Here is a 27,111-nt window from a genome sequence, read left to right as displayed (position 1 = left end):
AATATTCTTCTGGTAATAAATCAACGGGCATTATCGTCTCTTCGTTTTAAAAGTACTTTATTATATATTCATATTTTTGATTTATGATTTGAGGAAAGTTTTCTTGTGGTTTAAGGAAATTTTTCTGAGCTGGTATGTAATGCAGTTTAGTGCTACGTTTATTTTAAATAATGCAATTGCTTTATTACCTGCTTATTTAATACAGACAAGGCGTCGGTTATTTGTTTACATTAAGCATTCTACTCAACCAGTTGCCCGATGATCATTAGGAGTGGCCTCAGTGACTTCAATATCAGTCTTTTTGAAGATGTTTTTTTACCTGATCTCCACTTATATAACAAGATCGATAAATATATTAGTCAGGATACGTGTTGAAATTGAATGCAGTTATCTGTTAATTTTAATTTATTGGGACCATTCGCATTTCAAATATTTCAATTGTGAGTTTTTTGAAGATCTCTCAATACATGCGGGGAAAAAATCATGTTTTATTTAGATTTCGACCGTTCGGATATTGCAGTTTATATATGGTCTAACCCAATCGGCAATTATGAAAGGTTTTTTATCATTGTAGAACAATTGTTTCCACAAACAATTTATCACAATAAAATCTATTTTTTCTATAGTTTCTGTAGATCTATTCTGCAAAATATCAGTTTTTGCTGCAATTGCAGTCAATCGTAGGGCTATGTTTTTTTGGGATAAGGTTTTGCTAATATTGTCAATTTTTAAACATTTACTAACCATTTTGACAATGTACAAAGATTGTAACTTAAGCAGCGCAATTCTCATGAATTTAAAATCTTTTATTCTTTCACAGCGTGTTAAGCCATTTATAATCTGCAATATCCCACAATTGAAATATTTGAAAAGCAAATGGTGGCAGTAAATCAAATTTGATAGATAACTACATACAATTTCAAGGTGTACCCAGATTAAAAAGACTTGATCGATCTCGTTTTATAAGTGGAGAAAAGATAAACATCTTCAAAAGGACCGAAAGTATTCATTCACGCCACAGCTAGTGATCGAGCAAACGGTTCAGCAGAACGCTTAGCTCAAACAGTTAACCAACGTCTTGCTTGTATTGAAGATAATAATTCAATTCCAATTAACATGAAAGTAGCACTGAACTATCTTACATACCAGCTTTGCATATGTAAATAAAAAGTAATTTAACTTTCGCCCTTCGAATAACACTTCGCTAAAAAATCTAGTACCAGCTCAGAAAAATTTCCTCAAACCACAAGAAAACTTTCCTCAAATCATAAATCAAAAATATGAATATATAATACACTACTTTTTAGACGAAGAGACGATAATGCCCGTTGATTTATTACCAGAAGAATATTTGACATCACATTGGAGTGACGAAGAAGTGAAACTCAATGTGTGCAACGGCAAACGACGCGCGCAATAGACAGCAGTAAAGTTTCCTGCAGTGTTGCAAAATTTATTACACAATCACTCAACGAAAATCAGTCACATTAATATTGGCTCGCCAACGAACGCATTAGAAACAATCAAAAAAAAAACTTTGGACGTATTATATGATGTTATAGCTCCTGTTCAGTCAGCAGAAAAACGGATGCTTAAAAATTTGAAATCAGGAAGCGATGAAACGTGATTTGACTGCACGCAGACGTGCGCTTCTAGAACGCATATTCGATAATTTCTGCTCATAAAAGTGGGAAAATGATCCGTAAGCCCAATTATTTTATTCCTTCGTTTATTTCTGCAGCAAATTTGCATACAGATAATTCAGCCCTATTCAATCTTTTCACGTTGCGCTTCGTGTTCAGCAAAGCAGGTGATTGTTAATTCTAGCTTATTCTCAAGTTCCGCGAAATACAGGTAGAAAAATTGCAAAGCTCACTTGCCTGGCGAAGTCTGCGTCATTTAAGTGTAAAGCGTACTCGACAACCGAAATCAGTACACCAAACTAGTTGTGTATACCAACGAGGTTGAGCTGGAGACAAAAGTAAATTTCTCTATTTAAAACTTCTGTTTGATAACAATTGTTACAACCCAAAACACAAACTATTTTGGCTTAAATCAACGAGAGTTTTTGGTACAACTTTCTAGTATATAGTCAGTTCTCGAATGCTGCAAGTTTTGCTTGTTTTGTTTTTTATAGTGATGAGATAATGCTGAAATCTTAATTCCAGTAAATTGATATAAACTTGATATCATTGATATTTAGTTCACGGTTCCTGAATAAATATTTGCCTTTTAAAATAAACTGACCTGAACTCTCAAATATGACAACCTGCCTATAATTTACCCATTTAGCACGAAAAATTAATTGCTCACTGTAGCAGTAATATTGTTTCAATTTACAATTTATGATGATTTAATCTATAGTTTCTATAGTTTTTATAGATTTCTGCTGTATGATAGTATTTTTTGTTACAAATGCGATCAATCGTTGGGCTGTCTTTTTTGAGCTCAATGCCGTTGCTAATTTTCTGCCTTTCTTTTTGTGACCATAACGCATCGTTTAATTGTGTACAAGTGGTATTTGCTACGATTTTTTTCATTTCAATTGATTTAAAAAACCGTTAGTTTATTCGATCAATTAGTTTTAAATAAGGTATTAAATATATAGTAAATGAGAAAATCGAACAAGGTTACAAAATATTGGCCTGTATTTCATGTCATAGGTTCTTCAGTTTCAAATTAAAAATTCAATGAATCATTTTTTTGCCTTCATCTTATTTTGCTGCCTTGATTTTGCCTTGTTGATCTTCGGTAGGATAGAATTTGTTTGTTGAGCGGTTGTTTGCAGCTGTTGTCCACCAATTGATCTAATATGTCTCTAGTTTAGCAAAACTGTAAGCTTAAACATTTTTAGTCAAAGACTGTGCTCGCGGCTGAATTGCTCAGCTTTGGGTCACGTTATGTTCGAGTTTTATTTTGGCTTCACATTATTGAAACATAACGGACTGCCATAATTCCCACTAAAATTATAGTCGAACGGTTGGCTTTGGATGTTGCTAGCTTTAAGGAAGCTTACCTTATGGTTGGCGAGTATACACACAACGGGGGGGGGGGGGGGTGCAGCCATCTCAAAATTGCACTTTACAGTAGAATTCCAGCCTCAGGAGATACTAAACGAGTTTCACGAGTTTCAGCCTCACAAGCGTGCCTCGCTTTTCGCACTGCACACTTGCCGTCTACTAAGGGTCGAAGAGGCATGCGCATTAAGTTCATTTTTTAAGAGTTACATTTTTAAAAAGGTGGCTTTTGCATTGCAAGACATCTTCAAGCCATGGTCTTTAAGATTAACAACAGCAGAATTCAAAATAGCATTGTTTTTCATTAATGTTTACTTCGTTTTGGTTAGTTAGTCAATGCTTCGCCAACACTACCGAACTACAAGTTTTCAGCGCAGAGGCAGTTCGTTTTGATATTTTGTATAAAAGTCGTCAAAATTGCTATCCTAGGTTGAGGTCGAGACCCAGTATTTGCTCTGATCAGACTTTCCAGACCAAAATTACCCCTCATCAGACCTTCCTGGTAGAAATTACCTCTGATCAGACTTTTCAGACCGCCGAAATTACCACTGATCAGACTTTCCTGACAGAAATTACCCGTGATCAGACTTTTCAGATTGACAGGGTATCTGATCAGACTTTCCAGGCCAAACAAGTTCAGATCAGACCATGGTCCAGACTCAAATTCAGACCATTGCCCAGTCCATAACCAGACTTTTGAGACCCAATTAACCTCTGCTCAGACTCAGTCTAGACCATTGTGCGCATATGATCAGATTCGAAATTATACCACTGCCCGTGTTGAATTTACCCCTGATTACCCCCCAAACTAATGTAAGATCAGGGGGTAACTTTAGGGGGTAAAAACGATGTAAGATAAGGCTGGCAATGGGGAGTAAAGGGGGTATTGTTAGGTTTTACCCCCCAAAATTACTCTTCCAAAAGATGTAAGAATAGGGGTAACTTTTGGGTGGTAAAACGAAGTAACATTAGTGGCCAAAATCGCGGGGGTGGAGTGAAAATACGAGGCATTTTCAGATTTTTAATATCCATATTATCTTCTAAACTAAAGTATGGTTTGTCATGTAATGTGGGCCAAAATGGCAAATAGAAATAGAATAAAAAATATGTTATCATTTAAATCTTGAATTTTTGGATTAATTTGATATCTTTAAATGACTTTTAGATATTTTTGTATGCAAATTTATCTGTTATACCTCACTATGCGATAAAAAGTCCGTTGTCGAGTACGAATCTGAGAACATTCCGAGCCTTCTTTTTCACCATTCTTCACTATTTTTCATTATACATAACTATGATCAGCAAAAGTTATAGATTATTGAGCTATAAATTTGAGATAACTAACTTCAGATAAGATAAATTCAGATAATTTTGATATTCAGATAAGATATTCAGGTTTTGTCATTCTAAAGATCTTTAGCTTTAGTTTGTTCAGCAACGTGTTCGCAATTTACGACATTGATATATTTAACAGATATTAATAGCTTCAAAATTCAAAGATGAAAAAGTTATGCACAAAAGTAAAACTTAGGGTATATTTAATGTAAAAAGCTCATTTGGTTACGAAGAGCTTGAGAAACGAGAAGAGATTCATGAATTAAAGTTTTAGACAGCAGATCGATTTCAGATCTATTAAGCCTTCTATTATTATTTGACATGATATTCCGAATCAAATCAGTTTCAAATTTCAGATATAGTTCACAGAAAGTTCGCTTCACTTCAAAGTCATTTCCTCCAAACTCAGTACCACATTGAATTTCTCCCAATATTGAACCAATAACATTATTGCTCCAATGCAAGTTTTTCTCCATAATAACGCTGCCCTCTATTACACGGACATGCGTTATTCTATCCTTGTTTTCTTCAAAATGTGGTTCAATTTTGACGGTTCTGTGATCACGTTGATCAACTGAAACTGGTGAAATCAACTTCCCGGTTGGGAAAAGGAAGTCAAACAGGTCCGTTCCAGGCTCTATCAACTTTGAACTCTGGAAACGGATCCGGACGTCGTGATTATGAATGAAGGGGTGTCCAGGTTTAGGAATCTCATTGTTGCCGTGAAGTATGGTCACGTGTGCCCAGTTCAATCTGCGTTCCTCGTTTTTTATTATTTTCATTTGTTGATCCAGTGTAATGTTAGCAACGTAAGACGTTGAGGGCACTACAGTTATTTTAATGAAATGCTTATCACTACCAAAAAAGTGATACCCACACCGGTCCAAAATATCTTGATACATTTGGAAAGCATTTTCAACGTTTTCTGAGGACGCGTAATTGTTGACAAACATTCCGGGACAAAACGAATTTGATAAGCCTTTCTTTCTGAGCTGTTTTTTCGCTTTTCGTTTTTCACTTTTTGTCTTCACACTTTCCTCGTTCGACTGCAAGTGCGTGTTTGACGGCCCTAAAGTTATCATATCCAAGCCTTTTTCCTCTTCAGTTTCATTGACAGGTTTTCTCTTGAAGTTCTTTTTAAACTCGGGTCGCTCAAATGTCTTTCGATTTCGACGCGCTTTTTCGATGCTCGCCTTCAACTCGTCCAAAGCAAGAGTCATATGAGTTGGTGGCAGAGCACAGCTGGTGTCAATGGTATAAAAACAACCAAAACCAGCACCAATGTGCAAAGTTTCCAAAGTGTGCCTCTCATTGTACGGGAAGGCATTTAGCTGCTGGTTAAGGTGACTAGCCAGAACCTGCCATGCTTCCTCTTTCCAATCTTGGAGGGTGATTCGGTTGCTGATGAGAACCGGGATGCTCTTCTCTTGAACCAGATGATAAATCTGGAAGGGACCACAGCTGGGCTTGAATGTTACCCGGCTAGTATGGGCAGGCGCTTGCTGGACCAGGAGGAGTGTGGATCCTTCTATGAAGTACCTGGATACCTTAAAAGGTATGAACCCATGCAACGCTTGGGACCTTTTCAATCGGAAGTAATCCTCCTGCCACCGTTGCAAAGCGGCAGCGGTTCCCGACGCTTCAATGAAAATAACATGACGAGAGTCTTCAATAAACTTCACATGAGCCCCGGTTCTGGCCGACATTGATAGCGCGTGGAATTCCAAGGTGTCTGCTATTTTCACCGCCAGATTTCTGGGAAGCCTTTTCTTCTGAACACACTCAACGGTTCCACTGGCTGCTAAAGCTGACTTGACAACTGTTTTTACATCGCGTGTTACCGCCAAACAGTGTTTTGCCGCGAGTGCTTTCTGAGATATCAAAGTGACCTGTTGGTCTGAATATTTCACCACATATTCTCCTCTATCGCCAATGGGCCATTCTAACTCCAGCGGCCCGTCTAACTTACCCAATTTATCAAACACAGAAGAAATGTAATGACCTGTTTCAGTAGCAGTATCCTCTAATTTGATGCTATCATCTAACATCGACAATTTAATCGGGGTTTCAACCAATTTGCGGATGTCGGGAAATTGTTCAAAACAAAATTTGATCACCATTAAGTAAAACTCCGCTGACGCTACAAGAAACTCATCATCGGTCGAAGATTTCTTGATAACTCCACTGGCACGCGCCCAGCTCACTAAAGCCCAAAATGCTAAGAAGAAACCAGGATGAGCTGCAAAAAGACTCTGAATCAAGGTAGTTTTTCTATACCCACTGTCATCAGCGCTCAAATCACAATCGGTCATACTTTCACCAGTTCTCAAGGTGAGTTTTATAATTGGAAATTTTGCCTCACTCTTGTACTCACAGCGCTCTGTTGATTCCAAATTTGTGACCAGCGGAAGAACTTTTTCCAACCAGAAATTCTGCACTTCACGCGTACATTTCTCGTAGACATTATACATAAGACCAGAGGTTGCCAACTGAGTTCGGAATTGCAAAAAAGCAGAGTGCAGAGGTCTAATACAGACGTCAACATCCGAATCAGATGTGTGAACAAACAAGGGAACAGATCCATATGGAACAACTTGGAAAAACTCCTTGGGGAATTTTTGATGAAAACATTTCAAAATTGCGTCAACTACTTTCAACTTCTGGTTATACTCGTCCGTCAAGGCATTTCTCCATTCTTCAAACAACCCAGCTGCACTTTGGCCATAAAGTTTAGTGATTGTAAAGTTTTTAGAGATATATTTGATCGCTTTATCAGCTTTCATTGCCTCTCGTTTCATCGAACACAAAAAGTCATGTCCAACTATCCAGGGAAAACTAATACAAGGCTCGGCGCCTATATCAGTATACGCAACATAATACCACGCGGAAGCTTTCTTACGCAGTTCGCTCAAATTTTTCGATTCCATGTTTCTATTGAAAACATTTTTAAACCGAGCTTTTAGCCCATTTTTGGCCGCTGCGACAGTTTTAGAGCTTAGATCTCGGTTGACGCTCATCGCTTCCGACCAATGAACAGCTCTTTCTAGCATTAACTCAGCATCAGACACTAAAGTGTAAGCAACCAAAATCTCTTTTACGAAAGATTTGTAAGACTCGTACACCTGATTAGCCTCGTTTATGTATAACTCGAAGCCATCTACCAGCAAATCTTTATCTAAACTGGAAACTTTATACGCCAGATCACTTTTTTGACGTTTGTTTCGTTTTTGATCACCCGAATTGTATGCAGCAGCACAGCATCGCCGGTATAACTCACCCAGCACTTTTTTGGACGGGTAACTCACATTAAGGGGTTTGCCCATGAAATCCGGATACTCACTTACTTCAGTTCTGGCAGCACGAGGTACTGCTGGCAAAATACCAGTTTTGGGAAAGTCCACGGCCAGCGATTGTGATTTGGCCAGCTCAATGGCTATCGGGTCACAAGCGCCAAGAGGCATAATATCACAGAGAGCCAAATGCATAGTAGCAACGCGACCAAGAGCATCGTTTGCTAAGACCCGGCGGAAAAATTTAGCCATTTGTTTGTCACTGTGTCGGTAAGGAAGCTCATCATCATCATTAAAGACGTCATAAAAATAGGCATCCATTAAGTCTTCATCGCCACCACTCAAATCGCTATCAGATTGCGAGTCAGCTTGATGACCGCTTTGACTCAAGTTGTCATAATCGAGCGCTGGGTAGCTATTATCAATCAAATTCACTAGTTCAGGTTCCCAAACTACAGCAAATTTATCACCGTCCAAGTCGCCGCCACTGCACTGAGCTGATAAAGAGAAAGTTGCGAGACGGCAAGGCATCACAATGACGTTTTTCCAACGCTTCAACTCCGGTTTGTTGACAGCAGTCACTTTTCTTATATCGCCTGGATGCAAGCCAGGGTTCCTGAAAATCAAAATTTCTCCTTCTAAGATACCCTGTTCCTCTCCAAGGTTGACAAAAACCTCGTTGTCCTGTAGAGTTCCCATAGGATCCGGAATTCCCATCAACAAAGCTGCCTTTTCTAGTTCTATTCTGGTCTTGGCGCGCAGTTCCCACGTGTTAACTTTGTAAGTTGCTCGAATTAAACTCAGCCAAAAGGGTTCAATCAGAATGTTCAGACCACTTTTGAGAGCCATCTCAACGTGAGATTTATCCAAGAACTGGCTCAAGGCATCCAGCGCGGCGTCCTTGTCTCGGAATCGTTCTGAAAATGTCTCCAAACCTTTCTCTTGAATTCCAACTAGAAATTTTCGAAATGACAAGTTATCCCGTTTCTTTAGAGCATCGAGTAGTGTGATGAACTCCCGGTTGATTCCGAAGCGCAGAAATTTTGAATAACTTCCCAAAGTAAGCATGCGGTCAGATGTATCAAATTTGTTCATTGAGTCACGGAACAAAATAGTTTTTCCAGTTGAGTTATGGGACTCTAGAATACGCGCAAAATCAGTGACTAAGACCCCTTTCATTCCTGCAAATCTGACTTGAAAGGCTGCAGGTACGTGATCAAGCTTCAAGTAGTCTTTTGCGATTGCTTCAGCTGTTTTTCTGCAAATGAAACCAGAGCCATCAGACACAACTTGACCAGAAGGCGTTCTAACATCGTCAATAACCGCGAATTCCGAGTCCTTAATAATCATCAGTTCATTATCGGCGCTACAAAACAAACCAAGTCTTGCGGTGTATTTTGCCACGTTCAGATCGTGAGCATTTCTGATAATGTAGTCTCGAATTTCATTGACAGCCTGAGGAGGGTAAGCAAAATAAGCTCGCTGAGATCTGAGCTGACTTCCACTCGCACATAGGTAGGCGTATGACCTCACATTTATTGACAACCCATAGCGCACTATTTTTCTAACAAAACCAAATGTACTTTCATCCTTTAATGTTTGGAACTGCTCATCTGCAAATATGACCGATATTATATCACAATGTGACCACTTTTGTTTCCAAAGTCGCAGCAATCGATTGTTAGCTGAAACGTAGGGTAAGCGATATACAACTCTAGTTGGTGTTACTATGACGCGTTTGACCAGAGTGCAATCGTCGGGTACTGGATTGCGGTTTTCACTGAGCTCCAGAACATCCGGAGGTATGCTTTGAAAGTATTTCCATCTAGATGCGAGATCTAAAGGTGTTTGTGAAGTGATAACTTCCGCAGAAATTAGCTTCAAAATTTGATTTTTTGTTGTTAAGGACAATTTTGAGGAATCTACTTCCGCAGCAATGCACTCAATTTGGGAATCACATAGCCAATGTTTTCGCGCAGATTTTAAAGTCAACAAATTCCAAATCACCTCAAATTCAAGTTGACCAAATTTCACCATCCAGTCCAAATTTTTGCTGTCCAGGCATTCTGTTGTGACAATTTTTGAATCAAAAATTGGCAGAGAAAAATTGATGAACTTCGAACAAAAGTTTGCAAATTTTGGGGCTGCATTTCTTCCCAACTCGAACCGAATAACTGGGAAGTCAGCTAGCAATTGTGTGAAGCGATTGCTTTCGACTCTAACGAATGTTCCGTTTTCAGACTCCCCCGAAAAAGCTTCCGGGACAAATGCAGTGAAAAGGAAAAAGGGAACTTTGTTCGACTCGGTTGGATTTGAACTACGAATTAAAAACCTCCCATATACCTCCGGCTTCAAACGAATCCGGACTTTCTGCTTAGAGCCATACTCGCAGCTGGCAATTATGAGATCAGGTAACTGGTCTTTATCCAAGATTATGTAAGATTCGTCTTCATCCAGAAAATGATTCAACGGGCATCGAGAAAATGAATGTCCAGGCAAAAACTTGCCAACGTCAAGAGACTCAATTTTGAAAATTTCTGTTTTTGATGCCATTTTCTGTTCGCTATTAGGCAAAAGCAATCGAGAAAATACCCTGAAATTTTTCTCAGGGGGTACATTTAAGTTAAAACTCCAGATTTTACAGAAATCTAAATAAGCGTCCAGTGCTCGACATGGTCGGTTTAACTTGACATACACATAAGCTGTTGCGTAAATGTCAAAAAACAATGGCATAGCTTCGGTGGGTTCTGTATGTTCCAAAACAACTCTTTTTGGCTTGAAAATAATTGACTTTCGGATAGTATCGCTGATAGCATTTTCGACCGTATCGTTGCCATGCAGAAACGAATTTTGGACACTGTCGTCAATGTAGAGTTCGATGGTTGCAGTTCCAGAGATATCAGACATCGGTAGCTTCAGTTTCTCGGTCATGACAGCTTCACTTTCCACAACATCAGGGTTAGATTTTAGTTTCGCAATGATTTGTTCCACTTGATTAGTCGGGACCCCACAAAATGTGTTAATGTGCATATTATTGCTCTATTGTTTTTTCAAAAATGGTGGAACATAAATGCAAAGCAAAATATATACATTTTTGCCCGCCATCATTTATTAGCTCAAAATCCATCATTAGTTCACCGTCATGCATTCGGTCAAAAACAAAATCCAGCAGAAATCAAAAAGGTAATTTAGGCGACGAAGGAAAAGAGATTTGAAAAGCATTACTCGTAGTCCTTAGGGGAGACTGCTTCTAATTTGGTAAAGATCGAATAAATTGAGACATTTCGATGACTGAGTTACGTACTTGGTAATAACATTCAAATCGTTATCTATGTTGACACAACTTTGCTATTTACAACTTTGCTCTACTTCAATTATTTCAGCCTCAAATGGGATATTGGCCATTCTTCTTTCTTTTAGAAACTGAATTAGGATGTTGGAAAATCAGTATTTGTTTTTGAAAAATTGTATTGTATTGTATCAAGATCTCACTAACCTCAAGTGATATTGGACTCACTTTATGAGAGGAGAGCCCTTCTGTGTTTAAATGTCACCCAATGAGTGGGGACTTCAGATAATTTTACCAGTTTTTGTCCTCATACATCAGCAGAGAAACTTCGAAATCACCGAAGGAAACGAATTTTCTCAAAGACATCTAATTGAAAGTACAACTAACTGCATTCACAATTTGTTAAAACCTTCAATCACGAGTTTTTATTCTTACCTGACCAAAGTGGGGAGAATATAAACAAATATTTCACGCGTGCAAATTTATAAATGGACAGTTGAATTTAGAATTATTGAACTGCTGATCTGTTGAATTAATTACCCTAGTTATGATAACCAAGTTAATTATAATTAAATTTTTCCATTCCAAAAAAAATTATAGGTAACGTTTATAGTTTTTTAAACATTCCCTGGATCTTCTCCGTTTTTGCCCCCCCTCCAGCTTAGGGGGCGCAATCTATTTGCAACTCCCATACGCACGCGCCACATTATTTACTATGTAATGGCACGTGCTCTGTAACTGCGGGCGCATAACACACTGGGCGGGGGGGGGGGGCACAAAAGGAAAAGATCCCATTCCCTATACAGCTAAAATTTGACTGAAAGATGATTCCAAAATCTGATAGGGATAATATACTGCATTCTCCATTCACTCCCAATAAAAAACCCATTATAAAATGGAAAACCGAAACGCAAAATGCTCGTGGAGCGTTTCTCATAACAACTAAGTTAAATATCCAAACTCCATAAAATCACTTTTTCTCTTCAAAATTTTTTATCATATTTTTGTTACATTTAAGCACCGTTCAATTTCATTGCACATTTATTGTGCAATTAGGTCCAAAAATTTGGAATTTGGAGGTTTTGAATTTCAACAAGACATTCTTTCAATTTCATTTATTGCACCACCATTGTATCAACGTTAACACAATTTTACTTTTAAGGTGATCACTAATTATTGTTCCAATAACTCTTTAGAGATAGCAGAAAATTTATGCGAGGCTGGCTTTTTTCTCCAGACCACAACGGAAAACTTTACACATCTTAGAAAGTGTTAGCATATCATTCTGCATTGGCTGAGAAGGCTGTTTATTAAAAAGAGCATTTTCACAATTTTGTCCCGCTATAATTTTCCAAATACATTTTAAATATTAAATAGTAGAATCTTCTCAACTGGCTATTATTGCAGGCCTTTTTATAATTCAAAGAATTTGATTTCTATTCGGCGGCTGTCTTTTTCATATACTGTGTGCAACGGTATGTTGTCGATGAGCTATCAAATCGGAGTAGTAATTTTTGTCATTCTGGAGCAATAAAATGAGTGCTTTTAAGTCATGAAACAGTGCAGCAAAAATATGACGTCTACGGTGGAGCAAAAATATGAAAATTTTGAATTTTGAAAAATATTTTGACAAATGCTTCTACATGTGATACAAATGTTCTAATTACTAATAATTGCAATTGTTGATTCGCCTCAAAAGGCAACTAGTGGTCCAACAGACTTAGGGCCATTTGTTTTCATGGAATATTAATTATTTTTAGTTTGAATATTAGTTATTTTTGAAGTTTGTCATTTTCTATCAATTTTTCTAATTAATTACATGTCTCTTTTGGCTTTTAGTAAAAAAATACTTGAGTTTTAAAAATGAAAAAAATTCAAATTGAACTATTTTAACGGCTGACACCATTTGTGTTCAGATGAAAGAATCTTTGTTTTCCGCGTTTCTGTAGTTCTTAATTCAAGTGCTAGTTTCATTACTTAGCCGCTCTAATTACAGGTCTCATTGGTTTCTCAGGACCCATAATACAACATATATATTGTTTCCATTGATATCTTAATATTATCAAGTCTTTGACGCAAAATAAAGGAAAAAACAAAAGTAACACTTTAAAATCCTAATGCATCGAAGACTGATGTTGAGTTTATTTTCAGTCCTGAATAAAAGTTTGAAAATTTTTGAGCAAAATAAAGAGCTGACTTTAATATTTCTTAGTTTTGAAGTCAGCTCTTTGATTTGCTCAAAAATTTATAGACTCATATTCAGGACTGAAAAACTCACCATAAGTCGTCGATGCATTAGGACTCTAAAATGTTATTTTCGTTATAAATCTATTATTTTTTAAAAATCAATTTTGGAGTTTCGGAGCTGAAATTGCCATCACGTCGTCCAGGGTTATGGTTGAAAGGCTCTACGCCCAAAGGCTCTAAGACATTCTTTCAATTTCATTTATTGCACGACCATTGTATCAACGTTAACACACAATTTTACTTTTAAGGTGATCACTAATTATTGTTCCAATAACTTAGAGATAGCAGAAAATTTATGCGAGGCTGGCTTTTTTCTCCAGACAACATCGGAAAACTTTACACATCTTATAAAGTGTTAGCATATCATTCTCCATTGACTGAGAAGGCTGTCTATTAAAAAGAGCATTTTCACAATTTTGTCCCGCTATAATTTTCCAAATACATTTTCAAAATTAAATAGTAGAATCTTCTCAACTGGCTATTATTGCAGGCCTTTTGATAATTCAAAGAATTTGATTTCTATTCGGGCGCTGTCTTTTTCACATACTTTGTGCAACGGTATGTTGTCGATGAGCTATCAAATCGGAGTAGTAATTTTTGTCATTTTGGAGCAGTAAAATGAGTGCTTTTAAGTCATGAAACAGTGCAGCAAAAATATTACTTCTACGGTGGAGCAAAAATATGAAAATTTTGGATTTTGAAAAAATATTTTGACAAATACTTCTACATGTGATACAAATGTTCTAAGTACTAATAATTGCAATTGTTGATTCGCCTCAAAAGGCACCTAATGGTCCAAAAGACTTAGGGCCATTTGTTTTCATGGAATATTAGTTATTTTAAGATTTTGCACGTTTTTTGAAGTTTTTCATTTTCTATCACTTTTTCTAATTAAATACAGGTTTCTTTTGGCTTTTAGTAAAAAACACTTGAGTTTAATAAATGACGAAAGTTCAAATTGAACTATTTTAACGGCTGACACCATTTGTGTTCAGATGAAAGAATCTTTGTTTTTCGCGCTTCTGTAGTTTTTAATTTAAGTGCTAGTTTCATTACTTAGCCGCTCTAATAACAGGTCTCATTGGTTTCTCCGGACCCATAATACAACAAATATAATTGTTTCCATTGATATCTCAATATTATCACGTCTTTGACGCAATATAAAGGAAAAAACAAAAGTAACAAAGTCCTAATGCATCTGGTGGACTTATGGTGAGTGTATTTAATTTTAATTCAATTTCCGAAGCAATACCTCCTTTCGCTTCCGTTTGGCTTCTTCTTTCTTAGCAGCTGCCTTTTGGTGGGACGGCAAGTGGCTCCATCTCTTCTTTTTGACAGTACGCGTATTTGGCGGTTTTGGAGCTACATCAAGTTCAAGCTCCCGATTGAACAATTGCCCGCTATCACCACTCAGTTGGGGCGCTACCTGACGATTTGCTCGTGAGGAAAGATTGCGAAGGATCTTCAGCTGCTCTTTTCCCATTCCAAAGGCAAAATTCTGTGCTACGCGAGAGAATCTGTCTGTGTCTGCCAAACAACCAGCTTCCCGCCCTACTACGATTGATGGGCCTCGGACGGTTAAAACGGTATGTGCCCACAAAGACGGTTGAGCGATTATACTGCCAGGTGTAGATAAATGAACGTACAACAGATGACGCCATTGATGAGGTGATCCGGTCTTGATTAACTCCATGAAATCAGCAGGTGTTTTTATCATGCGAATTAACCAGATTGAGGCCGAGATTGATCCTGCGTAAATGAACACTTTTTGGCCAAACAGAACTGCAGCAACCGAATCATCTCCACTGTCCTCAATGTGTCCTTCGGTGAACCACTGGTTGCGGCCAAAAATTGCAGCTACAGCACGAAATTGAAGTGTTGCAGGCATGTCAAACTTACAAAGATGGTCCACTCGAAATGACCATGATTTGCAACTACCAAGAATCTCGTGCTTCACTTCGAGCTCGTTTACATGCTGTATTCGTGTACCACGACCAAGTCGACTCCAAAGAGATTGCAGACAATCAGTTTCTTCGCACTCTTGAACCATCTTGGTGAAGTTCTTCTGCAACTGGAAAATCTCTTGATATATATATGGTATATAGTCCTGAATAAAAATTTTTGAGCGAAATAAAGAACTGACTTTAATATTTCTTAAAGAACAGATAGTAAACTCTATACTTTGATAGTAAACAAATCATATTCCAATACTTAGTGATTTTTTTGGAATTCGCCTATTTTTTTAGTAGCTTTTGTTGCTGTGCCACCAAGTTTTATTAGTGGCAGGTGATTTTGGCTCTCCAATGAGGCATTTATGTAAACGAAGTGACTTATATTCAGCTCTAACAGTTTGATTTACTTTAATACCATGTTCTAAAAAATGAACACCATAATTTTTCTTTCCGTCTTGTTGCTTTTCTGTCGCTTAATATCATCAATGCAAGACATATTTGGCCATCCAATGATACATTTTTGTACATGTTGAACTATTTTAATTCATGTCTGATGGTCCTACCGACTTTGAAACTACTTGCTTTCAAGAAAAAATGCGTGAGTTTTTGATTTAACTAGTTCATTTTTCTGTCGCTCCATCTCATTATTAATAACAAGTCTCATTTTATCTTTAATTATCGGCATATTTGACTGACTAAAGTATTATTTTTTTGCAAATCCTATTAAAGTATTGGAATAGGATTTGTTCCCCATCAAAGGATAGAGTTTACTATCTGTTCTTTAAGGAGTATTGAAGTCAGCTCTTTGATTTGCTCAAAAATTTAGACTCTTATTCAGGACTGAAAAACTCACCATAAGTCTTCGATGCATTGGGATTTTAAAGTCTTAATTTTGTTTTTTCCTTTATATTGCGTCAAAGACGTGATATTAAGATATCAATGGAAACAATTATATATGTTGTATTATGGGTCCTGAGAAACCAATGAGACCTGTTATTAGAGCGGCTAAGTAATGAAAATAGCACTTGAATTAAAAACTACAGAAACGCGAAAAACAAAGATTCTTTCATCTGAACACAAATGGTGTCAGCCGTTAAAATAGTTCAATTTGAATTTTTTTCATTTATTAAACTCAAGTATTTTTTTACTAAAAGCCAAAAGAGACCTGTAATTAATTAGAAAAATTGATAGAAAATGGAAAACTTCAAAAAACGTGCAAAATCTAAAAATAACTAATATTCCATGAAAACAACTGGCCCTAAGTCTTTTGGACCATTAGGTGCCTTTTGAGTCGAATCAACAATTGCAATTATTAGTAATTAGAACATTTGTATCACATGTAGAAGCATTTGTCAAAATATTTTTCAAAATCCAAAATTTTCATTTCATATTTTTTCTCCACCGTAGAAGTCATATTTTTGCTGCACTGTTTCATGACTTAAAAGCACTAATTTTACTGCTCCAGAATGACAAACATTACTACTCCGATTTGATAGCTCATCGACAACATACCGTTGCACAAAGTATGTGAAAAAGACAGCGCCCGAACAGAAATCAAATTCTTTGAATTATAAAAAGGCCTGCAATAATAGCCAGTTGAGAAGATTCTACTATTTAATATTTAAAATGTATTTGGAAAATTATAGCGGGACAAAATTGTGAAAATGCTCTTTTTAATAAACAGCCTTCTCAGCCAATGCAGAATATGCCAACACTTTCTAAGATGTGTAAAGTTTTCCGATGTTGTCTGGAGAAAAAAGCCAGCCTCGCATAAATTTTCTGCTATCTCTAAAGAGTTATTGGAACAATAATTAGTGATCACCTTAAAAGTAAAATTGTGTGTTAACGTTGATACAATGGTGGTACAATAAATGAAATTGAAAAAATGTCTTGTTGAAATTCAAAACCTCCAAATTCCAAATTTTTGGACCTAATTGCACAATAAATGTGCAATGAAATTGAACGGTGCTTAAATGTAACAAAAATATGATAAAAAATTTTGAAGAGAAAAAGTGATTTTATGGAGTTTGGATTTTTAACTTAGTTGTTATGAGAAACGCTCCACGAGCATTTTGCGTTTCGGTTTTCCATTTTATAATGGGTTTTTTATTGGGAGTGAATGGAGGATGCAGTATATTATCCCTATCAGATTTTGGAATCATCTTTCAGTCAAATTTTAGCTGTATAGGGAATGGGATCTTTTCCTTTTGTGCCCCCCCCCGCCCAGTATGTTATGCGCCCGCAGTTACAGAGCACGTGCCATTACATAGTAAATAATGTGGCGCGTGCGTATGGGAGTTGCAAATAGATTGCGCCCCCTAATAACAGGTCTCATTGGTTTCTCCGGACCCATAATACAAATATAATTGTTTCCATTGATATCTCAATATTATCACGTCTTTGACGCAATATAAAGGAAAAAACAAAAGTAACACTTTAAAATCCTAATGCATCGAAGACTTATGGTGAGTTTATTTTCAGTCCTGAATAAAAGTTTGAAAATTTTTGAGCAAAATAAAGAGCTGACTTTAATATTTCTTAGTATTGAAGTCAGCTCTTTGATTTGCTCAAAAATTTATAGACTCATATTCAGGACTGAAAAACTCACCATAAGTCGTCGATGCATTAGGACTCTAAAATGTTATTTTCGTTATAAATCTAATATTTTTTTAAAATCATTTTCGGAGTTTCGGAGCTGACATTGCCATCACGTCGTCCAAGGTTAATGTTGAGAGCCAAATTAAGAGTTCTCGTCCATCTTTCCAACAAATGCTTGACTTTGATGGCAATAATAATTATTATGGCAATGAAAATTTCCCATTAGTTTTATACTTTGAATTGCTAGCTCATGTAAGTAGAAACATACAGAATGTTTTAAGGGCAAGCCTCCCTCCCCCAAACATAATTTGCACTAAAACAGATAATCTTTAAATTGAATAATTAACAGTAACTGACTAACGTCGGATTAATTGTTCTAAAAACAATGGCAATATAATTTCTAGGGGGCGAAGCTTAAAAATTTTTCATGGGTGCAAAAGCGACCCCTCAGAGGTTCGAACCACAGACCTCCGGGATATTATCCTAACATATTTACCACTCAACTACAATGGCTTTGTTTCTCAAGTGCTCACTTATATTAGCAACAAATCTTATTTCGAATAAAAGCAACGCATGTCACTCAAAATGAAAAACCCTAGCAGGAAAAAGTTACTTAAGTCAAGAATATTCTAGAAAAAAGCGCAAAAATGGTCAAGTAAATGTTTTACATAAAAGACACATTTTTACAATAATTGCTTCAAACTTCGTTCGAGGTAAAACGCTCTGTTAGAGATCTGCTCAAGTTTATAGAAGATTGTTAGAATAGACAATACCAAACGTTTTTGCAAATTTTTGCTGTGATTTCAGATTCTCTCTTCATTTTACATAAAAGTTTAACTATCTATTTTTAAAAGATGAGCTTGTGATTTGATTCGAGAGACTGAGCATATTCTTTTGACGTGGAGACAAGAGTTGCCGAGTTTACTATTTTTTGCGCATACTGTTCAGGAAATATCTTCCTGATCTTCCACGTTCAAATAATCTTTTTAGATTTCATCGATTCTGTAGACCCAATCACATTTATTGAAAGCCATCGCCAGTTTTATAAGACACCAGGGACAAATTAGATAAAAAACATTCCATTTAAAATCACAATATAAATAATCTTCGAATCAATGCAATTTTGTTTCGTTTTTTTTTTCTTCACCAGAAACTTAAATAATTCTTGCAGGCCTCAATTTGTAGACTACTTGAGAACGGTGTGAAGTAGCCTGGAAAGATGTCATTAGAGCTTACTTTAGACCACTACTTAGGTTTCGAAAGCAAAAATGAAACCCATTTTTTACACTTGTGATTAGTCTTTTAGTGGCAAACTTGCGAATTAAGTTAGCGTCTTACATTCCATCTGAGATCTCGTAATCTCTAATGGTATAAAATAATTAGTCACAAAAAAATCAAGAAGTCAGAGTGAAAAAGTCAGTCAAAAAGTTCGAGAGCAATTACATAATATCTGGCAGATTTCCAGAAAATAGCTGCGATAGCTTTGTAGATCTGCAGTCTCAAAAAAACAGACCAAAATTACTCTTTTCATTAAAGGATGAGATCTTATATTTTGATTAGGAATCTGTAAAAGTTATTGCTGCCTCTATTAGCTGCTCTCAAATAACCTTCATTTAGAGTGGCACACATTCACTTGACCTTATCTCTTTGAATTAAAGTAAAGAAAAGTCATTTCAAAGTGAGGAAGTCATTTTTGTCACGCGAACAAAAAAACTCGCTCCACTAAGAGTAAGAAATGACGCCACGCACGAACCTTTGATGAAATTGCATGAACGAATGAACAAAAAGCAGATTTGAAGTGATTTTGACGTCATATAGTCGTAACAAAAATCTTGACGATATAAAAAAAATTGCAGGACAAGTCTTTGAATACAATTAAAAGAATTTTCATTGACTAAAAAAAACTAGACCCAGAATGGACAATGAATGAATTAAGAAAATCATATAGAAAACAGTCCCATAAAAAATCGAAAAAATCAAAGTCAAAATGAAGCATGTGAAAAAAAAACCACTAACAAGAAAGCGAATTTTTTGTTCAAACACCATTTTCTCAGTATACTTTAAAATTAGAGCGAAAAAATTTCACGGCGCAAAACCACTCGCTTTTTCGCTCCATTTCCTGTTTCGGCGTGACCAAAATCACTACTCCAATTTTACTTCAAAAATCACGAAAATGTGTGAACAGATCCTAAAAAAAGACAGCGCCCCAATACAATTCAAATTCTTTGAAATGTAAAAAAAACCAAGAGAAGGCCAATAATAGCCCCAGCTACCGCTGTGCGGCTATTAACAACCAGATTTACGGTGAGCAATGATGATCGAAAGCGTGAATTATAGAAAACCGTCCATCATCAACTCGAAATCATGTGACATTTTGAATTTTATGGAATTTGCACATGAACACACTGATTGGAGATAGTTTCTGCCTTAAGAACAGCTTCCAATATAACCTCCTCATCTCGCACTCTTTCAAGAAGAGTTCGTTCCTCTTCATTTATCAGAACCACAAACCGACTGTTAGTCTGTTTTCTGGCACGACCTCTGCTTTGTACAAATTGAATGAGAGAGCGAACACCCGAGAATCGGATGACCAAATCGCACGCAGCGACATCCAGTCCTTCTTCCAGTACAGACGTACACACTATTAACCGACTTTTTCCAGAGTTAAATTGCGAGATCACTTCCTATAATCTGTTTCCTTCCTATTCACAAAGTTAAAGCCCAGACGCAAATGCTGGGCAGTAAAAAAATATGTATTACGGTTGATTAAACAGTACGTCGGCATAATTTCTGCCCATTTTTTCTGCTTTCGGTTTAACAAATTGACCAACAACTGACTTGTAGTGACGATATGAAGTTGTAACTTATGAGGATGCATTTATTATAAACCCCCGCATATATATGGTATCCTTAAACCAGGTTTTAATATTTTTAAAATATAGTGTCTACCAATGAAACTTTAAAGATTTTAGTGAACTGTGTTCATAAGCTGCTACGCACTTCTTGTTTTAGTCAAAGTTTAAAAACGCATATTGTTTAATCAGGAAGGTTCACAATGCCCATTCACTCCTATTTTTTATAACGGTAGCTAGTTCCTATTTGCCGATTCCTAACAAAGAGACTCGCATGATTCTGCGCGTGGCAAAGAATTTTACAGCACTCAAGGCTTTAGAATATATTAGAATAGTGAGGTTTACAGCTTTAGGTCCCCGGCTTTATTGATTTTTCTATTGGTTTCGCTTTTCGACCCTCAACTTGATCGCGTAAATTTACTGAAACAATTCTAAATTCCATGCAGTTGAAACAGTGAGGTAACTCAAGTCAAACGTGGAAGCAATGACGTATGAAAAAAGGGAAAGGTAGTTTTAAAAATGGCAGGACAAGACCTGAAAAACAATCCAAAGAATTGAAAACTTAACATTTTTTTTCGACGAGTGACTGATGTTCAAAAGCACTTTGAACAGAATGAAACTAGCCAAGAGGAGTTAAAGATTTCATTGCCATTTGTCGACAAAGCGGCAAAAAGAAGTAAAGCGAAACAGATTTTTATTCGACGAAGTAAAAACAAAGCAGGACAATGCCTGACCGACAATTCAAAGAACTTGCATTGACTAAGCACAAAAATAGACCTAGAATAAATTGGGAAAACCATTTAGAAAAAAGCCATCAAAAAATTGACGAAAGTCAAATTGCCTCATATGAACAAATTGCATCTAGCCTACTTTTTTCAAACACCGTTTTCTAACTCAACTTAAAAATTAGTGTAGAAATTTCACGCATTAAAACCACTCACTTTCGCTTCACTTCCTGTTTCGGCGTAACCAAAAGCACAGATCCAATTTGAATTCAGCAAATTGAAGGAGTGCGAACAGATCTAAAAAATAACTGGAAGAATTCCAGAAACGACTCAAAAGAAAAACAAAAACCCACTTAAAAACGAGGGCCTTCTCAAACTACTTACGAGAATTTAAAAAAAAAGTATTTGAAGCCAATTGTTTCAAAAATGAGCTCTTAAAAGTAACGTGAGCTAAAACATAGAAAAAATGAAATCTTTAACAATACAAGTGCACTGAAAGAAAAGTACCGGGAAGCAAATACGAGTATTGAAATGTTCCCAGAACCATAGGCCAGACATTATCGACTAAGAAAATTGTCTAAGATCATAAAAACTCCAAAATTAAAAACAATTAAAAATTCTCGATATTGTCATAATTCTCAACAAAAGACAATGTTCCATTTAATTGGTAATTAAAAACTCCATAAATTTTAGGCGTCTTTTCAAATCACGCATAAGGCAGTAACACAAAAAATTAAGCAAAAATGGCCAAAATTCGCCAAAAAACAGCAAAATAGCTGAAAAATCTCCAAATTATCATAAAACATATTAATCACCAGAAACCGTCAAACCACTATTGAAACAACCCTATCAATAACACAATATCAAAATCAAACCCAATAAACAGAAAAGATGAAAAAGCTGCCGTTAAATGTTAAATTTTGCTCAATTACAGAACTTTTTTCACGCCCCAATTTCTAGCTCTCTCAAAAACATCGATAGGAACGAATTCACTCTTTTCATACCACTCTTCAATTTTCCTCAACACCCAAATCACTCCATTTTTTCGCCTTCCATTTCCTACTTCAAAATTCACTCCAACGAATTTTCCAATAAAATCAAAAGACTTTTTCCAATTTTGAAAAAACAGTGCCGTTATAATAGCCGGCTGAGAAGATGAGATGAAGGTTATTTATAAACTGTTTGACCTGCCAGGTCACGAAAAGCTAAAGATAACTACAACAAACAGTCCACCGGGTTACAAAAAAGACATATTTTAAGATAAATTTTACATCATCGATAATAAAGATTTGTTCCCACATCAACTGATAAAAATACATCAATGACATTATTCAAAACTTTATGAAACTCATCCAAAGAGGTTCAAAAGCAACGAATCGAGAATGTTTAGAAAAACTAAATTTTCACGTGGACGATCAAAATTAAAAAAATTATGTTAAAAAATTGAAATCTCTAACAGCTGGTAACAATATTATGCCTCAACTTTATTTAACAAAAATCCAAAATTTCCAAAATTTTAATTTTTTAAGTGGTTAATGTCAACTTTTTTGAGAAAAAAAGTGAGAACCGATCAGTTTCTTTTATTTTTGTCATCAACATGACACGCAGACAATTTACCAGCATGACGCGATTATTTCTCACCAAATACTTGGTAAATAAGAAGAATAACGTTACTAGGTGAATTAATAAAACTGGTAAATTTTTCGTGTCAATACGTACTCAAGAATACCAAAAACATGCAAACAGGATATGGACCCGCTTGAGAGATCAGTTAGTATTTATGAAGGACCAATATCGCCCACGGTACAGAGATACAGGACAACCGAAGACCGGAATAACCCGATACTCAGTTGATCAAAACTATTTTTTAATCTTTCCATCTTGAAACTCTTCATTAATATAGAGCATAAAAATTAGCTAAATCTTTGCTAATAAATGACAGCTTGATAGAAATTTTGTTTCTTTCTAAGATAAAATTAATTCTTTCTAAGTTAAAATACTATCACCACTAACTAGAATAGTAACTATCAAGTGGGTAGTGCGCATCCAAAACCACACTAATAAGCCAGCGATAAGTACAACTATCCGTTTAAGACCGCACTAAATAGATACCAGATAATTGCCCTAATCACGTTTCAAAACAACTAAGTTCTTATCTATAAAAACCCTTTAAATCAGTGTGTAACAACCAGCTACACGGTGGCAGATGATTATATGAAAATTTGTGGATAGAAACTTTACGCTATTAATACCCCTTTTTTCGGACAACTATTATTCAAATTTTAAAAACTGATGATCTACGAAAAATGTTCTTTTCATATCTGACCACTCCAAATTTCAATGCAGCTTTTAGATCTGATGGGTTCAAACTTTCTGTTCAAAAGCACATTACCGGCTTCCCGTTGGGTTTATACAAATTTAGGACAAGTATTCAAGTTAAAGGAAACAGACTTCTTGTTCGTCTTCCCAACTCATGCCATCAAATCCACCATGTCCAATCAATTTCAATGGATTAAGCTGAGGAAATTTTTCACTTAAATTTTTACATATTAGTCTGGCTTCTGATCTCATGTCAACAAAGACGAGAATTCGCGAATCCAGGGACGCCTTCGAAACTTCAGTGAACAGTTTTTTCAATCTATCTGAGACGCTTTTAGTATTAGCAAAACCACAAATGTACGGTTTCAGATCAGGTAAGTCGAGTATTAACTGATTTGCTGCAATCGCTACATCAATATTTTTAGCCATCCAAAGGCTTTCAAACAAAGCTGCAACTCGTTTCAAAATTTTCCTGACTTCTTGTGATGTCCCATATTGAATTTTCATGCTGTTCAACAACCCTCGAGTCGAATGAATTAAATTGCTTTTCAGCAGATCACTGGCAAGTTTAGACGAAAGTTCATTGCTTCCAATAAAACTCTGCAATTTCGACGTCAAACGTAAAATGAAGTCTAAAATAACGTCAGAAAAGGAATTAAATTTGTCATCAATTTTAACTAAAATAAAACTCTCTGCTTGTGTTTTAGAAACAATTTCAGGTGGGCGGTAAACCAAAGCATTCTGAAACTTGGCCCTCATCTCGTACATGGCAATTCGTCCTTTTGCTATGTCAATACATTTGAAAGGTGACGCTGAAAGACCCAAAACTCGAGGTTTATTCGGTAGATCAGAAATCAATTTCAATATTTCACAGTAGTTGTTCTTCCCCGTAGCATGGTGACATTCATCGAACACGATACACGAAAATATTGTGATATCGATATTCTTTTGATTCAAAAGTTCTACCAAAAGACCAGCCGTGACCACAAAACAGTCATACGTTCCGTCTTTCAACGATCTCAAACCACTTGCTGTTTTGTTTTCGCTACACATTGGCAAACATCGGAGCCCCGTATCAGCGCGAATGGCCTCAGCTTGTTGGAACACGAGAGGTACTTTGTTCACTATCATCACAGTTAAGAGACTGGGGTTTAATTCTCGCATTCTGTACACTAACATAGATGCTATCAGAGTTTTGCCGGCTCCCGTAGGCAAAGCAACGATTAGATTTCCTTTTAAAGCTTGAACAAAAGACGTCAATTGGTAACTACGAGGTTTTCGATATCTGAGTATATTATCCCAGCGAAAATGTTTCAGCTCAGACGCAAATACAGTTGGTACAATTTCTGTGCTTTCTTCAAATGTATTGCCCTCGGATGAACTGCAGATATTGTTTGCTATTTGATCATTTCCGTAAAACTGTTCAACAGATCGCGTTTCAATTGCGGTGTAAGGACTTTTTCCAACAACAGTGCTCCACTTCATCTTTTTAGGAAGAGCATATGAGCTTAGGAGAGCTACTTTATCATTTCCAAAAGCAATTATTGGAATCCCCGAAGGCCCAGAAGGAATTTTCTTCCCAAGTGGTTCCTGGCATTTCTTGCAAGATACCTTTTGATCTTTTCTTCCTGCTGCTTCCACAAGCAAGCTCCTATTCTCAACTGATGACCGGTATTCGGGTTTTACCGATAAATGAACTTCCTTTTCTGACTTAACGAAGAAGAACAGTTCAACCGACTTGGCAACCTCGGTACAACAGCTGGAACAATTCATTTTCAAAGCTAATTATTGATCATGGAAATCTCAACACATATAGGGAAGTGAGGCGAGCAACTGTTACGATTAATATTCTCCCAAACTTTAGGTTTAAACAATGATTGCTCATGATTGAAAAGATATGACGAATTAAAGCACATAGATATGATATTAGGATACCAGCCTCAATTCTTCAATATCTCCAATTGGCTTCCCAGCTCACCAAGTGAGTAGAAGACAATGATAAAAATATAATTCAAACTATCACAGTAGAAGAGAGTTCGGTCTCGCGAGGATTATGAGGTTAAATTCGATCTCCCAGCTTTCGCACTCATAAATTTGATTGCAATTTGATTGTCCATCTTCATCTCTTGTTCTGAAAGAAATCAGTTTTCTGCGGATGCTAATTAATAGCAATTCAAAAGTAGTAGTAGTAGTAGTAGTAGTAGTAGTAGTAGTAGTAGTAGTAAAAGACTTAAATTCCAACAAGAGGAATACATAGTAAAAAAAAGACATGACAGTACAAATTAACAAAGCACAGTAGCAAATTAAGATCTGCAGTCCACACAGCGACATTTAAGAAAATATGTACATGGCCGATAGTAATTAAAAGAAAGTGTTTTGGCTATGAGAAAATTATCTAAATTCTTACAAAAAATATTGAAAGATGACCTAAAGTCAATGACGTTGATAGAAATTAAGTAATTGGCGGAGTGGATAGTTCGACTAAGAAAATAGTTGTCAGTTTTGAATTTTTTGTTCAACGGTTGTTCAAAAAAGGTTTTGACTGATCCTCGGGAGCCGAGTGTCGTACTAATGACATGTAGCTTTAAGTCAGTCTCCATTGTTCCATGCCAAGTTTTCCATAGTAGAATAAGGTCAGCTCGCGCAATTTGATAGCAAATTGGATACAAATTTAGTTTTGAAAGTGTCTCGTTGTAATCCTGACCTCATAACCCAGCGCAACACTTTGCGCTGAAACTTTTCTAACACTTTCAAAATACCAGTTGTAACACACCAAGCTTGGGAGCAGTAAAGTAGCACAGATAAAACCATCGTTTGGTACAACGTTTTCTTGCGGAGAATAGAAACTTGAAACGGTATGCTTCTTTTCAAACAATTAAAAATTTTATTACTCAAATTAAAAAAGGATTTGAAGACCTTTTCCGTTTGTATTACGTTGCTCTTGGGGGCACAAGCAGATTTTTTAAAAACTCTTATTTACTTCTCCGAAAAGCCCCTCCCAAAAGGGATGAAAATTTGCTGGCCCGGGGCCCTCCGAGCACTACGTCTTCATTTAGCATTTCGTATTGTTCCAAATTATCAATAAAATATCACACAAAATCATCCGTTGCTAAAATGTAATTGTTGTGATTCTTAATAAATAAAACCTGAACGCAAACTGTCGGTTTTCAGATTATTTGAGCCAGGAAAAAAATCATCAATGGAATAACCACTGGTCCTAGTATTGGTTTCATAAGTACCCAGGTTGAGGTCGCGCTCGAAATCACCTCTGATCAGACCGTCCCAGACAAGTGGGACCTCTGATCAGACCGTCCCAGACCGAAGTGACCTCTGATCAGACGAGTTTGCGCTCGAAGATCATTGTGCGCTAGAAGTGCGCTCGAAGCCGCCTCTGATCAGACGAGTCCCAGACCGAAGTGACCCCTGATCAGACAAGTTCCAGACCATTGTCCAGACGAGTTCCAGACCATTGTCCAGACTAAAGTGC

The 27,111-nt window shown here is 36.5% G+C and overlaps 1 protein-coding gene across 1 annotated transcript; it reads right to left on the bottom strand.

The window, feature by feature from the left end:
• Positions 1–4,358: 4,358 nt before the first annotated feature.
• On the bottom strand, positions 4,359–25,816 carry LOC142349510 (uncharacterized). The gene is made up of 3 exons (XM_075401114.1): positions 23,757–25,816; positions 20,136–20,412; positions 4,359–10,650 (listed from the first exon to the last, which is right to left on the bottom strand). Exons 1-3 carry the CDS (start codon positions 25,395–25,397, stop codon positions 4,556–4,558), a joined length of 8,013 nt encoding a protein of 2,670 aa, XP_075257229.1. The 5' UTR covers positions 25,398–25,816; the 3' UTR covers positions 4,359–4,555.
• Positions 25,817–27,111: the final 1,295 nt, after the last annotated feature.

The sequence above is a fragment of the Convolutriloba macropyga genome, chromosome 11 (assembly GCF_964194025.1).
Source record: "Convolutriloba macropyga chromosome 11, txConMacr16.3, whole genome shotgun sequence".
NCBI lineage: Eukaryota > Metazoa > Xenacoelomorpha > Acoela > Convolutidae > Convolutriloba > Convolutriloba macropyga.
This window is presented reverse-complemented; position numbering and strand designations above follow the sequence as displayed.